The sequence below is a fragment of the Cotesia glomerata genome, linkage group LG8, assembly GCF_020080835.1.
Source record: "Cotesia glomerata isolate CgM1 linkage group LG8, MPM_Cglom_v2.3, whole genome shotgun sequence".
NCBI lineage: Eukaryota > Metazoa > Arthropoda > Insecta > Hymenoptera > Braconidae > Cotesia > Cotesia glomerata.
Genome location: NC_058165.1, coordinates 6382146 through 6399614, shown reverse-complemented (window position 1 = coordinate 6399614; position 17469 = coordinate 6382146). Strand labels below are relative to the sequence as shown.

At 26.6% G+C, this 17469-nt stretch overlaps 2 protein-coding genes across 2 annotated transcripts in view; one reads left to right on the top strand and one right to left on the bottom strand.

Moving 5' to 3' along the window:
• The first annotated feature begins 309 nt into the window (after window positions 1–309).
• On the top strand, window positions 310–6016 carry LOC123271042 (KRR1 small subunit processome component homolog). Its single transcript, XM_044737277.1, has 2 exons — window positions 310–430; window positions 4686–6016. Exon 2 carries the CDS (start codon window positions 4709–4711, stop codon window positions 5762–5764), a length of 1056 nt encoding a protein of 351 aa, XP_044593212.1. The 5' UTR covers window positions 310–430; window positions 4686–4708; the 3' UTR covers window positions 5765–6016.
• Window positions 6017–9256: 3240 nt separating this feature from the next.
• Window positions 9257–17469, bottom strand: part of LOC123271032 (polypeptide N-acetylgalactosaminyltransferase 2) — a 235284-nt gene continuing 227071 nt past the window's right edge. The window contains exons 8-10 of the mRNA XM_044737266.1: window positions 12221–12440; window positions 10871–11081; window positions 9257–9629 (exon numbers count right to left, since the gene is read on the bottom strand). Coding sequence (XP_044593201.1) covers window positions 9360–9629; window positions 10871–11081; window positions 12221–12440 — 701 coding nt within the window. The 3' untranslated portion in view covers window positions 9257–9359. The remainder of the gene's footprint in view (window positions 9630–10870; window positions 11082–12220; window positions 12441–17469) is intronic.

Here is a 17469-nt window from a genome sequence, read left to right as displayed (position 1 = left end):
TACTTAATGACACTTTATGAGTTGGAAAATTTCTATTAATTTAATTTCGGCATTTTCTAAATCCAAAATTATATTTTTCGGTATTACAAAATTTTTTACATGACTAATTTATCGCAACCGTTTTATTATTATTATTATTTTTATTAAAATCTTACTTTTATCATTTTACTTCATTCACCGTTCTAAAAAATAAAATTGATTTTTCAAATTTCGGCGCCTGCGCAGTTGCAAGCGAAACAAAACTTCACTGCGCATGTGTTTCGATGGGCTGTACAGACCTGCCATCTACATCTTCTACGTACCACACAACTTTAATTCGTGTAAAAAAATTGAATACAAATACCAACACGTGTGATTGTTGTTAGAATACTCCCGTGAAAAAGTATAATAATTAATAAATTAAAGCAAATAAGTTATCTATCTAAAACAAGTAAGTCAGAAAGTTTTAATTGTCATTCTGAGTAAAAAGTCATTATTAGAAAGTTTTTTTTCTACATATTTAATTAGTAATTGTCTCAATACATACTGACTGCGCTCATTTGAGGTTATTTTTGATTTTCAAGTTAAAAAATTAGTTTTTTATAAAAAACAAAATCATTTTTTTAAAAACAAAAATTATCCAAAAAAGAATTTATTAAAAAAATAAAATTCAGTTAGTTGATAGCGACAAATTTTTTTATTGAAAAAATTGTTACAATAAAATAAAACGAAATTCATGACATTTAAGGAAGTTCTTTCGCTCCAGTTGAGTCATAACAACTGTAGTAGTAAATTTTCAATAAATTAAAATACAAAACCCATAAAAATTCCTAAAATTAAAAAATAAATAGTATATGAGGCATTAATCGTTGAAATTTTGAAAATTAAAAAAAAATAGTTAAATACAAAAATTAATTTGACTGTTGTAAATCAGCTGTTAGTAACCTGTCCGTGATTTGGCAACGCTTTATTTCGGTTGTTTACATTTTTATTTGCACAATATAACCTTAACCGTGTTTAACTTTTTGCAGTCAGTGTAAATAAATAAATTAATTAAAAATGTTTAGTCACAAAACCATAACATTTTAACGTCTCATGGCAGGAATGCTAGTATTTTTTAATTATTGTTTTATTTTTCAATTATGAATTATGAAAATTTGTTAACAATAAATTAACCAATAAGTATGCATGAAAAACATAAGCGCGTTAAAGTTTAGTTTGAATTTATTGAATGGTCTGAAGCTCGCGCGCTACGCAACGTTGCCAAATCTTTTGACTCCATTTTATTGTAGGTAACTTGAGAATTTTTTGTGATTTTTAAATATTAATTTCTCAATAAATATCTCGGTAACTGATATATTTTATTGCAAAAAAAGAAACCTAAATATTTCGAAAATCTGATTTTTAGTTTTTTTTTACTTCATCTAATCCATGACTGATAGTATAATTCGAGAAATACTGCAAACGTCTGATTTTCTCGTAAGACTCTGAACAAATACTAACATTTAAAAATTTTATTTTTTCAAAAATTTGTCCGGTAAAGTATAATTTAAACCTCACTATAAGATAAATAAGGACCTTAACTATTAGAAAAAAATTAAATTTACTCATAATCTAATATTTTTTATTTTACATTGGCGGCGAAAGGACCTCCTTAAGTTAGCAGTCACTTGATCATTTCTTAACCCTTCAGTACCCACGTTCTTTTTAGTGTCTCGCTTGCACTGCAGCGACATCCTATAAGTAGAATGTTGTTGCGTGAGTAAAATTCTTATAGCGAGGGTACTGAAGGGTTAATTTTATTTAACAAAAAAATTATTTTTAAAACATTGCATTTTTAATTTTTTAAAATTTCTATGTCAATTTAAAAAAAAAATTTTTTTTTGCCATAATTTATTTGTTACAAAAATTCTTAAAATTATTAAATATCTGCTAATTCAATTTTCATTAGTAAAAAAAACTTGAAAAACTATATGTAAATTAAAAAAAAATATTTTGTAGTTCTAATTTAATAAATGAAAGAAAAAAAATTAAAAACGTCGACTAGCTTTAGTATTCTAATTAAGTTAACAAAAATGTTTAAATTAAAAGATCAATTAAATTCAATTTTTACGATTTAAATTAAACATGTGAAAATTTATTAAAAAAATTAATATCTCTGTCTTCAAGAATATGTCGTACAGTTAGATGTCAGTAATTCATTCTTTACTAGTGGCAACAAATGACAATTGAATATATCGATATGTTTATTTGAAACACATGTAAAATGCACTGAAGAAAGTTATCAGACTAACTGAAAATACTCTAAACACTGCTTAAAACAATTAAACTAGATAATTTACTTTTGGCATTCTCTTGCGGCTTACATGATAATAAATATAGTAAATTAATTTCTTTGTTGATAATTAGTTTTCTATCCTTACCTAGTTGCAATTTAATAATTCTGTTTTATAAGTAATCTAAACTAAAATAAAAAAAAACCGAAAAATGAAATCAATCTCAACGATTATATTGGTTGTATGTTTTTTAGTAACTTCTTTATAGTAAGTTTATTTACTTGAAGATGTGATGGGTCCTGAGATAAGGCAGTTTCACGTGCGAACACTACTTATTTATTTATCATTTTATTACTTTTTTTCAATGATTAAATTTAAAAATAAAAGAATTAATTTACGAAGGACTATTATTTACGTACTCCTGCCAAGTTTTATGATTTTTTATTCAATAATTACTCGGTCAAAAAGCGTCCCAATATTTCGTTCAAAATTTAAATATTCATCTGTGCTACATGTTTTTAACAATTTTTACTAGTGAGATTTTTAAAAATAGTTTTTATACGTTCAAAAAATATAAAAAATTACAGTTTGAAATAACATTTTTATAAATTCAATTTAAAATATTGATTTTTACAATTTATAGGTTCATGTTTTATTTTATTTTATTTTTATTTTATTTCAATAAACAAACCCAACAGCCTAGGCCATTAACAGGGTTAATAATACAATCGTTAGTACATAAGAAAAATAAATTTTTGATGTATAACAAGATGACTTATAGCTAGCATAGTGATTTCATTCATTTATACTCATAAAAATTGCTGAGTAATTATTGCTTATTACTTATTAATTATTACCTATTAAAAATTACTTATTAATTATTAATTCATAATTGCACATCTTTAACGCCACTTAGTTGCTAGTTTGCCAAGTAACGCAGTTACATAGCCATTAGGACAATTCAACATATCAAGTGCAGGTTCCCATTGATAAAAGCGATTCACTGTATTAGAGATGCGATATATTGGCGCTGCCTGAGATAAGTTAGATTTAGCAATAGGTATGTACATTGGAGTTTGATTTCTCATACCTAAGACTGGTATTTTAAATTTAATGTTCTTGAAAAATTATAATATTATTAAATTCTTAGGAAGAAGGACGTGAATTAATATCATTCATTATTTACATAAATTTCATATTAAGCGTTTCGTCGTCTTTTTTTTTTTTTACTTGTTCTGCAACATAATCGTATAAAAGCTAATTTATCATTAAGAGAAAATTTTCGAGGTTCAATAGTAGGTCTGGTTTTTTTTTATCTCATATGTATAAAAATTTTTGTTTAGCAAATTTAAATCTTATTCTCTTTATTTTTAACCAACATCAATCTAGTATAGATTTTAAATGATTTCAATCTACCCTGTTTTTTTACATATTTAATACTAATGTAGTTGATTTTTAATAATATTATTTGAATGAAAGAAAGATAGCAATTTGCTAAATAATGATTATTATTGTTAAAAAAACAAATACATTGTGTTTAGGAAAATTTCAATTTGATTATTGTATTTTATAATTATTGTAATAAAAGAAAGATTGCAATTTGCTACATAATGATTATTGTCTTGTTGTTCATATCCATAATTAATCAATAAAATAACAATTCACAGTTTGATGGAAATATTTATTCGATGTTTATTTAAATTTTCACAACGTTTCGTCGGTTTCCCGACTTCCTCAGGTGCTAGAACAATTAAATACAAAATACTTTACAATAATATTTTTATACTATAAATCTGAATTTTGTTGGCTATCCAGTCTATTGCACGAATAGACTGGATAGCCAACAAAATTCAGATTTATAGTATTATAAAAACTAGTCTTTAGAAAAATATATTGTATAAATATTCTTATAATTACATTACAAAATATTATCATAACTTTGTATAACTTGGACAGTATAAACTCAACTCAAAAATTAAATTTATGACTAAATCTAAGAATACATCAAAAACACATACTTCAATTATTAAACATTAATTGTTAAAATTATGTTAAATGAATCAAGGCAGACTAACAACCTGAACTAATTCCCATAATATCCAAAAATTAATTTATTCATGTTTTAATTAATAAATATTTAATTAATAAATAATAAAACAAATACCAAATGTCAATTATTAATTAAAACTTTGTCAACAACTACAATGATGATTACAACAATAATGATTATTATTATTATTTCTAAAGTTTCTAATGTAATTTTATATTTTTTTAAATCTAATTCTTACAGAATTTTTTTAAAATTATAATTTTAAACTACAATTTTCCCAGTTTTTTTTTTCAAAACATTTTATTACACTCTAAAACATAATTTCTACATTATTCGTTTACCACGTAACTATAAAAATATAACAAAATTTTTTTTTGCAGTCTACTAACAATCATCAAAAAAAATGAAAAAAAGATCAAAATTAAACGAAGCCGAAAATGATTCAGAATCAGAATCTGAGAATCCAAAAGTGAGCGGACCAGTGGACAATGCATGGTCATTAAAAATTCCTGAATTTAAACCTGAAGACAATCCAAACCGTCTGCTAGAGGAGAGTTCATTCGCAACACTGTTTCCCAAGTATCGTGAGCATTATCTAAAAGAATGCTGGCCCTTGGTGCAAAAAGCTCTCGAAAAGTACGGAATTAAGCCGGAGTTGGATTTATTAGAAGGCAGCATGTGCGTGAAGACTACCAGGAAGACTTGGGACCCTTATGTAATAATAAAAGCCAAGCATTTTATAAAATTACTCTCCCGTTCGGTTCCATTTGAGCAGGCGGTCCGCGTTTTGCAGGATGACGTCGACGCGGACATAATTAAAATCAGCAGCTTGGTTCACAACAAAGAAAAATTTATCAAAAGACGGCAGAGGTTGATCGGACCGAACGGTGCGACGCTGAAGTCTATTGAATTGCTGACCAACTGCTACGTTTTAGTCCAAGGTCAGACTGTGTCCGCAGTCGGACCCTACAAGGGACTCCAGCAGGTCAGGAAAATTGTCGAAGATACCATGAAGAATATCCATCCGATTTACAACATCAAGGCGCTGATGATCAAACGGGAGTTGGCGAAAGATCCCAAGCTGAAGAACGAAAACTGGGACCGATTCTTGCCTAAGTTCAAGAACAAGAATATCGCCAAGAGGAAGAAGCCCAAGAACAAGAATGTCAAGAAAGAATACACTCCGTTCCCGCCTCCGCAGCCTGAGAGCAAACGCGACAAGGAACTGGCCAGCGGAGAGTTCTTCTTGTCCAAGGAGCAGAAACGCGCGCAAAAGAAGAAAGAGATAGATGAGAAGCACCAGGAAGCCGAGAAGAAGAGGCAGGAAAGGAGAGAGCAGGCATTTGTACCACCCTCTGAGGAGGTTACTCAGAAAAAACGCAAGGCTGATGATGTTGATGTTAAGAAGATTAAGGAGAAAATTGATAAGAGTTTTAAAAAAAAGAAAAAGGTTCATTAAAATTGATTATAATGTGTATATTTTATTTTTTAAGATTAATTAAAATATTTCATTTTCATTAGCTTGTTTATTTTTTTTTTACAAAAACAGTTTCCTAGTTAATTATACATGTTTATCGGTAATTATTCTACGTAAGACTATCAATTAATCTCAGCATCATTTACACGTACGCAAATTACTATTTATTCAATACAAATAAAATTTTTTAGGTTATTATTTACAAGTAGGATCAACCTCATTTTGGGCCATAACTAGGTGAAAAATTAACGTTTTTTTTTTTTTTGATTCTGCTTGTTTTTACGGCGCATTTATGATAAAAAATATCATGAAAGGAAGAAATTAAGATTTTGATAACTTTTTTGCCTTTAAGGGGGAACACCACTGTGACCATCGAAAAAAAAGGTGATTTTCGGAAATTTTTTTGACAGGGAAAATAAAGAAATTTGGGGATCGGATTTTTTTTATTTTATTAAGAGTACATTAAAGATTATTACCCTAAATTTTTATTAAAAAATATTTAATTATTACAAAGTTATTAACAATCTCGTAGAGCTCTAGAAAAAATTTCCCCCTCCATGGTTGGTTCGATAACTCAAAAACGGATCATCTGAAAATAAAAACCCAAATTGCTTTTTAATCAGTAAGGATGTAATTATCGTCGCACGTACGGAATTTTAAAAATTTTAATTTTTTAAAAAATGGCGACTGATTGAAAATTTTCTTACTATTCTTACTGCTTTTTTTTTTTTTTGTTTTAACCTGGCTAAAAAAATCTTTAAAATAAAAATTTTTTTAATTCCGTGCGACGATAACTGCATCCTAACTGATTAAAAAGCAATTTGGGCTTTTATTTTCAAATGATCCGTTTTTGAGTTATCGAACCGACCATGGAGGGGGAACTTTTTTCTAGTGCTCTACGAGATTGTTAATAACTTTGTAATAATTAAATATTTTTTAATAAAAATTTAGGGTAATAATTTTTAATGTACCCTTGATAAAATAAAAAAAATCCGATCCCCAAATTTCTTTATTTTCCCTGTCAAAAAAATTTCCGAAAATCACCTTTTTTTTCGATCGTCACAGAGGTGTTTCTCCTTAAAAGTTGGAAAATAAATTGGCTTTCATGGTTTTGGATAAAATTTCTATTTTATCTTTTTTTGATATATTTTTTTTTTTTTTTTGAAAAGTACATTACCGACAGAAAGTTTCCGGACAAGATGGAAATTTATTAAAACGATTATTAAAAGTAAAATAAATCAAGAAGAAAATCAATGACACGATCGTACACACTGTAAAATAAAATAGCATTTTCTTTATAGATCAAGTTAATTTATGTATCATATTTAAATTAAAAAATAAACAAGAAGATTGTCCGGAAATTTTCCGTCAGTATTGTACATAAAAAAACGAACAATTAAAAAAAAAATATTTAACATTGCCCAGCATGGGTTGACCCCACTTGTAAATAATTAACATTTTATGTAACGCATTTTTACAATTATCATTTATTTTTTATTTTTATTGTAAAGAAAAAATTATTTAAAAAATTCAATTAAGTTATAACTAAGTTCTATTTTACATCTTATTTTAGTATAACTTAGACGTGAATTAATAATAAAATCCAATAATTAATAATAAATAACAATAGCTTTATTTACACACGATATTTTTTTATTTTAAAAGCCATTACATTTTTTAAATTTTGAACCATGAACAAAATTGATCGCAGTTCAAGAAAATATAAAATTTCGTGTTTTAAGTTTTAATTACATTTTTTTTTTTTTTTTTTTTTTTTTTAGTGATAGTTTTAATTAATTTAGTTAATTGTTAATTAAAATTTATCAAAAAGAATTTATTTCGTTGGATTTCATTTTTGCACAACCAAGTTTAAGTACTTAATAAATTTATTATAATTACAAAAATAAATCTCTTGATGTTTATTTATGTGTAATTATTAATTATGCATTAATTTTTATTTTATAATCTATAATTAATTTTTTTTTAATAAAAATGAACACAAAATTTAATTTAATTAAAAAAAACCTTACTTAATTTCTTCACGTATTTTTTTTTATAATAATTAATTGAATATTTTTCAAGTAAAAAAAAATTTTTTTCAATTATAAAATTTATAAATGGAAGATTTTATATTTACATATTTTATATAGAAGACTAGATATTAATTATAAACAAATTTAATAATTAAGCCTAAGTAATAAATTTATTTTTTTTTTAAATAAATTTATAATGTTGGAAGAGTATACGAATAATAAATCATTGTCGGTTAATTCTTCAAAGCAATTACTAAAATAATTCAAAATGAAACGACTTAAAATCGCATTGTGATATACAATATTTAAATTTGAATATAAATTTAAATTTCAATGGTTTATTTATTCGATTACTTTATGTATAAATATAAATCACGGGATGATTTAAATGGAACACTAAATCGGATTATAAACTTATTTAATATTTTCATATAAAACATCAAAAATATTAACGCTAATAAAATATTGTCATTAAATTTTAATTGAAATTATTATCCATTTTTTATAATTTTATTTATCTTTATATACGTAATCTTATTATTTACGGAGCGAGTCAATTTATAGAAAAAATTTACAGGAAATTTGAAAAAATGAGGTACTGAAAATTTTTATTACTGAAAAATTAAAATAATATTTTAAATTAAAAAAAAAAAAAAACAGTACCTCATTTTTTCTTTTTTTGTTTTAGGGCGGCACAAAAAAACTGATCTTTCTTTTTATCTCGTATGAAAATATATTAATTTTTGTCATTTTTAAAAGCCCTCTTCAAAAAAATTTTTCATTTTTGATAAAAAATTTTAATCTTGAAAAAAAAAAAAAATAATAAAATAACTGAAAAATTAATTTTTAACAACCCTTAAAAATTTCTTAGTGATTAAATTTTTAAAATGAGCTTTTATAGCATACATGAAAAATTAAAATATTTTCACAAGAAATTTGAGGAAAAAAAGAAGTTTATTTTTTCGGCAACCCTTAAATAAAAAATTTTAGCTGATAAGCTAATTAACATCTTAATCAATTAAGCGCATATACAGACCCTTTTTATAAATTACATTGTAAGAAAAAATTTATTTCTAAAAAAATGGGCATTGTTGTGATAAGAAATTAATTTGTTAAAAATTTCAAACAATTTTAATTTTTAGCTGAAAAAATAAAAATTTTTCTTACATTAATTTTCTTGTTGAAAAAATTTTTTTTTGATTTGGAAAATAATTTTATCTAGACAATTTGCGAATTATCATCCAAAATTTTTTTTCTACATCTAGAAAACTTTTTTCAACAAAAAAATTTTAATTTCTTCAGCTAAGAAATAAAATTACTAAATTTTTAACAAATTAATTTCTTATATCAGCATCGCTTATTTTATCAAAAATAAATTTTTTCTCTCATTGTAAAAATTACGTATTTTATAAATAAATTTACACGAATTTAAATTATAAATAACAAATAATATTACCATAATATATCTTATCTTATAAATATCAATCATTGAATGTTTGAATAAGTTAGTGGTACTTATAATTATCGAGTAAAAAAATAAAAAACTAATGACCGTGGTTGTAAAGATGCCACCGCTGGGACTCGACACTGGAGTCGCACTTTTCGGCAGTGATACCGCGTTGTGCGTGGAACTTAGAGTCCATGCAGACGGGGATCCTCGAGTGTCTTATCAGCCCGCCCTCGAGGTACCTCCATTTCTGGTTTTCGCTTCCGTCGCACACCTGCATCAACAGGGTCGTGCCTTTTGCGTACATTGGAAGAGTCAGACACAGTTCGTGGTGTTTTATTAAACCATCTTTTGTTAAGCTCCATTCCTGAAATAGTAAATGTATTTTTAATTAATAGTGAAGACAAGTCTCAAATAAAATGAATAATTTTTTAATTCCAAAGCTTACAATATTTCAATTAATAATAATAACATATAAAATTTTTTCAGTGTAAAATTTGTTAGAATTAATTAATTGAAAAATTTATTTTTTCAAATTTTCGTTTAAGATAAATGCCCCTATTATTGACAGGACCCCCATTATTGACAACCTATTTAATTTTATTATTTCATTATTAAAATCTGTTAATAATCACAATTGTTGATATTTCATGACAATTTTTCAGATTTTTAAAATTAAAAAATAGTAAAAATTAATTCCAAGGTATAAATTATTTATCGTAAAAAAATTTCATTTTTTCAAGTAGGCCAAAACTGCTTATACGTATGTAATTTCTTAATAATATTATTGAGAAAGACCTTATTTTCAAATCCAGATTTCTCAATGTTTTTTTTATGTGATTGCATTGTTTAAAATTATTTTAGATTATTTATACTCTAAATAACCCTATAGTAATTTATTTATACTTTATCAAGTTAAAATTAATTTAAAAATAGCGGATGTCAATGATGGAGACACAAAAATTAGCTTGTGTCAACTTACGACATAGGCCATAATGTAAGGTAACCGAACCCTCTCAATGTACATATCAACGTATTAATGTTTACATACTGTCATGTGATTTTATAAGAATCATAGTATTTAAGACTAGAAAAAATTGCTAAAAAAAAACCTGATAAAAAATATAGAAAAGCTCGGTTTTGAACGAATTTTAAAATAATAAAAATTATTAACAGTTTTGAATTAGTTAGTAAAAATGATTATTGTTCATATAAATTTGACTGTAATAAACGAACTATCAATAATAGGGTCAATGGTATGTCAATAATCGGCTCTTTAAATTTTTTGCGCTGTCAATAATACATACATTCGACCTGTTGGATTTGAGTTGATGTAATAATTATTAAATTTATTGCTATTAAAGTTAATTAATTTAATTATATAAGTAAAGACAATGATTAAGGTGCCCTTTAAAAAAAAAGTTAACAATATTGTTTTGAAACACGATAAAAAAATTCAAATATTCATGATCACTCTTATAGCGTCAATAATAGGGGCTTTTACCTTATTATTAAATAATTTAGAAATGTCAATTTTTTATGCCAAAAAATAAAGAGACCTTAAAACTAAACAGTTAAAAAAAATTGAATAGAAATAAAAAAAATTACCTGATTGCCACCAGTATCATGGCAGGGATAGAGACCAACGTTACCATCTAATAAATGTCCCATGCTGTCAAGACAAGAGTGTCCTTGTTTCAAGGACCCGCCGGGTCCGCCTTCACTTGTCGGAATCACTAATTCCGGATAGACGTTCTTCAGGTACCAGCTGAAGGGCTTGCAGTGCAATCTTCTTTTCAAATCAAGCCTATCTGCAATACTGATCGCAAAATATGAATTATTATATTATTAAAATTTAACTTTATTTTTTTTCACTGAATTTTCATAAAATACAAAAATTTAAAAGCTTAAAAAAATTAGGATGTGATAGTGATTTCAGTTCAATTTCCAAAAATCAATTTTGCCATATACACCTTTTTGGCTTAAAAACATTTTTTTTTTTTAAACCAAAAGGGTGAATGTCAAAAAAAATTTTTTTTTAATCTTTTTGACTCTGCAGAACCAAAAGAGCATATACTATATAATACACCCTTTTGACATTAATATTAACGCGATTTATTTGAATATTATAATTCAATAATTATGTAGGAGAAATACCATTTTAAACAGCAATAAAAACTACACGGAAAGATTAGAACTCGATTGGTTTGTGTTTTGCACCAGACTCAGTCGTGTGCGGTGCCAGACTGGTTATTATGCACGGATTCTGGTGCAGCACCCGACTGAGTCTGGTGCAGAACACGAGTGAGTCGTGTGCGCACACGACTCAGTCTGGTGTAAAATAATTTTTCTTCCATTTTTTCTTGCACACGACTGAGTCTGGTGTAGAACACGAACCAGTCGGGTTCTAATCTTTCCGTGTATACTTACGTGTCCAAAAAATTAAAGCATAATAATTAAAAGTCTAACTTTAATTTTTATTATTTTTTAAGTAAAAAATTATGATACATGTTAAAAATATCAAAAAATGTTAATTAAAAAAGTTTTTTTCCAACAAGAAAATTACTGTAAGAAAAATTTTTATTTCTTCAGCTATGAAATAAAATTGTTTAAAATTTTCAAAAAATTAATTTCTTGTCAAAAGAAATTTTTTCTCTCAGCTAAAATAGAAATAAGTAAATGCAAATCTTTAATTATGATGGATATTTTTTTTAAATCTAGTAATAAACATGAATTTTTTCCATATCATAACATGAACATTAGTTATTTGATTACGATATAGATATTATATTATTATTATTATTAGTAAAATCAAAATTCCGTGGAGCTTAAGTCTAAGGCGGGTTGAGACAAGTTTAAGCGAAAGTTTGTATTGTTTGGGGACTCGGGGTTGAAAAAAAAAGAAAACGGAAGAGGATGAAGGAAGAAGAGGAGAAAGGTACGGGTATGAAAACTTACTTTCCGTAGGGTATGTTCCGTGCAAGTGGGACCGCGTTGTAATAGAAGTGCTTATAGTCATCCATCCAGACTTCAGCGGCACGTCGGGTATTTCTGGCAAACACGTTTCCACTTCCGCCGGGAAACGAGTACGGGTGACGTTTGCGAAATACGTGGCCAACTCGCGAGCAAGGTATTATCTCCAAACTTCCACCGCACTGCCATACGCGGAAGGATATTTCTGAAATAATTAGTTTTTTGAGTTATTTATCTTTCCTAAAATTTAGGAAATAAAAAACTAACTGTTAAGTCTTTTACTTTACTTTGCTGAAAGATTATTTGTTTTTGTCATTTAATATCTCTTTTGATTACTTGCGAAACTTGTTTATTAGTTTTTTATGTTCTCGTGATAAGTATTAAAACTTTTTTCAAGTTTTTTGGGGTTCATAAAATAATTATTAACTGTTAGTTAATAATTTTTCATAATTTATATTTCAAATCATTCAAAAAAGTTTTTTTAAACATTCGAATTTTTAGCAGATTTGTTAGCAATTTTTTTTTTTTTTTTTCAATGTATTTTTACCTCTAAGGTAAATTTTTGTTGATGTAAAAAAAACAGCTACATACGATAAAATTGATGAGGAATTTTTTTTTGTAAAGAATTGAATTTCCTACGAAAAAAGTCTCTTATAAATTTTCTGTACCTCCAATATTTTAATCAGAATGTAAATTCAAACTTTTTATAATTTTTTCTCTCAAAATTGTTGGGTAAAATACAGGTTTATTATTTTAAATTAAAAACAGTAAGTAAAGTGCTTAATTAAATTAATAAAATTCTGAAATCGGGAACTTTTTCTCTTTATCTTCGAGTTTTATTTTTATAATTCACGAACGAATTTCTTGGATTGATTCGAACTGAATGTTTCGAAATAATACAGTAAAAAAGTTGTGTTATTACGTCAAAAAATTTGTGTTAAATTGATACATAAAAGTGTTACACATATTTAAACACAATATTTAACACAAAATTTTTTACTGTAAAGAGTGAAATTTAAAATAAAATATTTTTCGTGAATCGAGTAGTTTTTTTTTTTTTTTTTAGCGCAAGACCTTACATTACACTGATAAAAGGATTCATTTGTATTAAAAAATATTTGTTAATAGTTAACAAATCATTTATTAGAGACTACTTTTTAGTATTAAACAAATATTTCTTATTATTTAAAATTATTTATTTGTATTTAATTAAATTAATAAATCTGATATTCATTTATTAAATATTAATAAATCTTTTTAAATACTAAGAAAATCGAAATTATCGAGATTAAAAAAATTTTTAGGATTCAGATTGAGTATGATTTTTATGTAATTTGTTCCACTGAATTTGAATCTGAAGCTTTTTTGTCCCATTGACGTTTTAAAATATAAAAAAATCTCAAAAAATAAAAAAAATCGAGAAAATTGCAGTTATAAATATGAGAAAAAATCTATTAAATACGATCTTTAATGACTTAGGTGTATTTTCATGGATGGAATATGATCTTAGAATTGAAAAACTGAAAAATTTTTAAATCTGTAAAAAATAGCATGTAAGGAGAAAGTACAAAACCATGTTTTCGAATTTCGGACTGTCCTTCGTTTGTATCGAACTTTTTTAGCTTAAAATGAGCTCCGCAGAGGGTTCCCCTCTTACCTTTTCTGTTTTCTTCTGGTATTTCTTTTTTTAGCATCCAGCAAAATATTGATTGAACTTGATTAAATTTATTTCTATCGGAAAATCTTTTAAAAACCATGCGAAGATAAGGAACGATCTTTCTGATTTTAAGCTGTTTTTCGCTTGTGTCGAATCTTTTTGTCTTCGAATGACCTACGCAAAAGGTTTCTTTTTTTCTTTCTGTTTTTATCGGGTATATCTCTCTTCAGTGTCCAGCAATGATCTGCCATCATATTGACATTCCACTTTCCTTGATATCGACTCTCCATTTCACTTATGTCTTGTTGGAATTTTCGCCTCGCTCTTCACTGTAATCACCAAGATTTTCAGGAAAGTATTGAAGGTGAGAATGTAAGAAATGCATTTTAAGATTCATTAAGCAACTCAGAGTATCGTACACTGATAGAAGGATTTATTTGTATCAAAAATATTTGTTAATAGTTAACAAATAATTTATTAGAGACCACTTTTTAGTATTAAAAAAATATTTGTTAGTATTTAAAATAATTTGTTTGTATTTAATAAATCTGATATTCATTTATTAAATATTAATAAATCTTTTAAATACTAAGAAATATTTATTAAAGACTAAAAGTGGTCTTTAATAAATGATTTGTTAAATATTAACAAATATTTTTAACTATAAATAAATCCTTCTATCAGTGTAATTCTCCAACAACTCTTCAACTAAATTTTCGTAATTTTCACTCTTATTATTTCCCAAAAAATTTTGTGACACATCTTTAAAACTCGACCATGCTGCTCTTTCAATGTCGTTCATTTCATAAACGAAGTTATCGTCTAGAAACAAAGTCCGAATTTGAGGCCCATCGAAAATTCCTTCTTTTAATTTGGCATCACTTATCGCTGGGAACTTTTCTCCCAAATATGTAAAACAATTGCTATTTTTTTCCAGAGTTTTAACGAACTGCTTCATAAGACCAAGCTTAATATGAAGTGGTGGTAGTAGGTATTTAGAAGGATCAATTAACGGTGTTCGTATCACATTTTGAGAACCAGGATCCAAGTTTACTCTCGATGGCCATTTTTTCTTCACAGAGTAATTTTCCCGATCTCGACTATCCCATAAACATAAAAAGCAGTGATATTTTGTAAACCCTGATTGCTGACCTAACAGAAGTGTTGCAATTTTCAAATCACGACGAATTTTCCATTGATGCTCCGAATACTTTATTTTATTTAATAAAATCTGTAAATTTTCATAAGTTTCTTTAAGTTTGGTCGAGTAGGCTATTGGAATTGGTGCATATGTGTTTCCGTTATGAAGAAGAACAGCTTTTAGACTTCTCTTTGACGAATCAATAAAAAGCCTCCATTCATCGTCTTTGTATGTGTTCGGTTTTAATTCATCAACCAAACCTTTTCCATGTGAACAGTAAACCAATGAATTTTTGTTATCGTTATTGAAAAATTTTCGGAACTCTTTCTCCCTATTGCGATAAAAATAAGCTGATGTTCCTTTAGTTAATAAATTTTTCTTCTTCAATACAGCCGCTAAATGTTTAGATCCCTCTTTGGATAGCCTTATATCTCGCAAAAGTTTATTTAATTCTAGTTGGTCGAAGGTTTCAGGGTCTTTATTTTGACCTCAATCGGGCAAGTATTCTTCGTCCTCAGAACTGTTTTCTTCATAGAAGTCGTCAACTTGCATTCCTTCTTCGCTTTCATCCATCGGCTCAAGAGTAGCAGTTTCTTGAGGTTCAACACAAGCGAAGAACAGCTTAAAATCAGAAAGATCGTTCCTTATCTTTGCATGGTTAATAAAAAGATGTTTTGATAGAAATAAATCTAATCAAGTTCAATCAATATTTTGCTAGATGCTAAAAAAAGAAATACCAGAAGCTCATTTTAAGCTAAAAAAGTTCGATACAAACGAAGGACAGTCCGAAATTCGAAAACATGGTTTTGTACTTTCTCCTTACATGCTATTTTTTACAGATTTAAAAATTTTTTCAGTTTTTCAATTCTAAGATCGTATTCCATCCATGAAAATACACCTAAGTCATTAACAATCGTATTTAATAGATTTTTTCTCATATTTATAACTGCAATTTTCTCGATTTTTTTGATTTTTTGAGATTTTTTTATATTTTAAAACGTCAATGGGACAAAAAAACTTCAGATTCAAATTCAGTGGAACAAAGTACATAAAAATCATACTCAATCTGAATCCTAAAAATTTTTTTAATCTCGATAATTTCGATTTTTCATGATTTCTTGTAATTTATTTTGAATTTTTGCAATTTTTTAAAATTTTAATGGCTCAAAAAGCTACTAAACGTTTAGATTCAGATTCTGTGAATTGAAATACATAAACGGAAAAAAATAAATAGTAAATGCAACATGATGCAGTCTTGGTAAATAAACATGATGAAATCATGTTTCGGCTACATGATAATCATGTTGCGGTAACATGAGAAAATCATGTTACATCCACATGATTTGTCATGTTCCGGCTACATGACAATCATGTTGCGGTAACATGAGAAAATCATGTTGTGGTAGCATGAGAAAAATCATGTGGCAGCAACATGATTTTCATGTAGCCTTAATAGCATGAAATTAAACTGCAAAGACTAAATATTTAGGCTTCAGAAAAATTATTTATTATCAAGCAAATAGATTTTTTCGGATTTATAATATTATAGATGAAAATCAGAGTAAATTATCAAATTAAATCATTTGTAATGATATTTTTGCTTAAGGGGTTAGGGGGGCTGTGTTACAAGTCTACTCAGTAGATTTCAATGAAACTCATACAGTTTTTGGAAAATATAAAAATCTCATCACTGATCAAAGGATTTTTTGTTTTCAAAAATTTTGATTTTTTATAAACAATTAACTGTTGGTTTTTTCCCTAAAATCTAGAGAAAAATTTCTTGAGGCCGCCATTTTGTTAATGTTAAACGAAAAAGCATCGATCAGGCACTAGATTATCTATTAATGAAACTATTTTTTCTTGTCCGATTGATTTTATATGTATCTTCAAGGATTTATGATGGTCACCGCAAGGACTTTTTTTTTAATTGGGTCAACATAAACAGTCATAACTTTTGAAATAATTAATTTTTTTTTCAAATTTTCGTGAAGTCAAGTCAAAACATTGAGTAATGATGCCAAACTATTACTTTTTGAAAAAATAAAATGATTTGCTAGCAAAAAAAATGATTAAAAATTCTCATTTTTTCATGTCTGACTACCCTTAACCCCTTAAATAAATTATGTTATTTTTTTGACGATTTTTTTTTAGTCAAAAACATTAGTACGTAGTAAAAACTTTTTTTAATAGAAAAGAATAAAATTTTTTCAAAAAAAGCTCCACGAGAAAATTTATATAAATGTGAACCAATCACTCAGCATTTCAACTGCGGATGCACAATAAGATAGCGATCTACTGTAACTTCGCGAAATCAAACTGCATTTGATATACAAAAATAATAACAGTTAATAATAATTTAATGACTTTGATCACAAACCAAAGCTATTGGCGATAAGAATTGTATATAATTTGAATAAACAAAGATATCGTTCACAA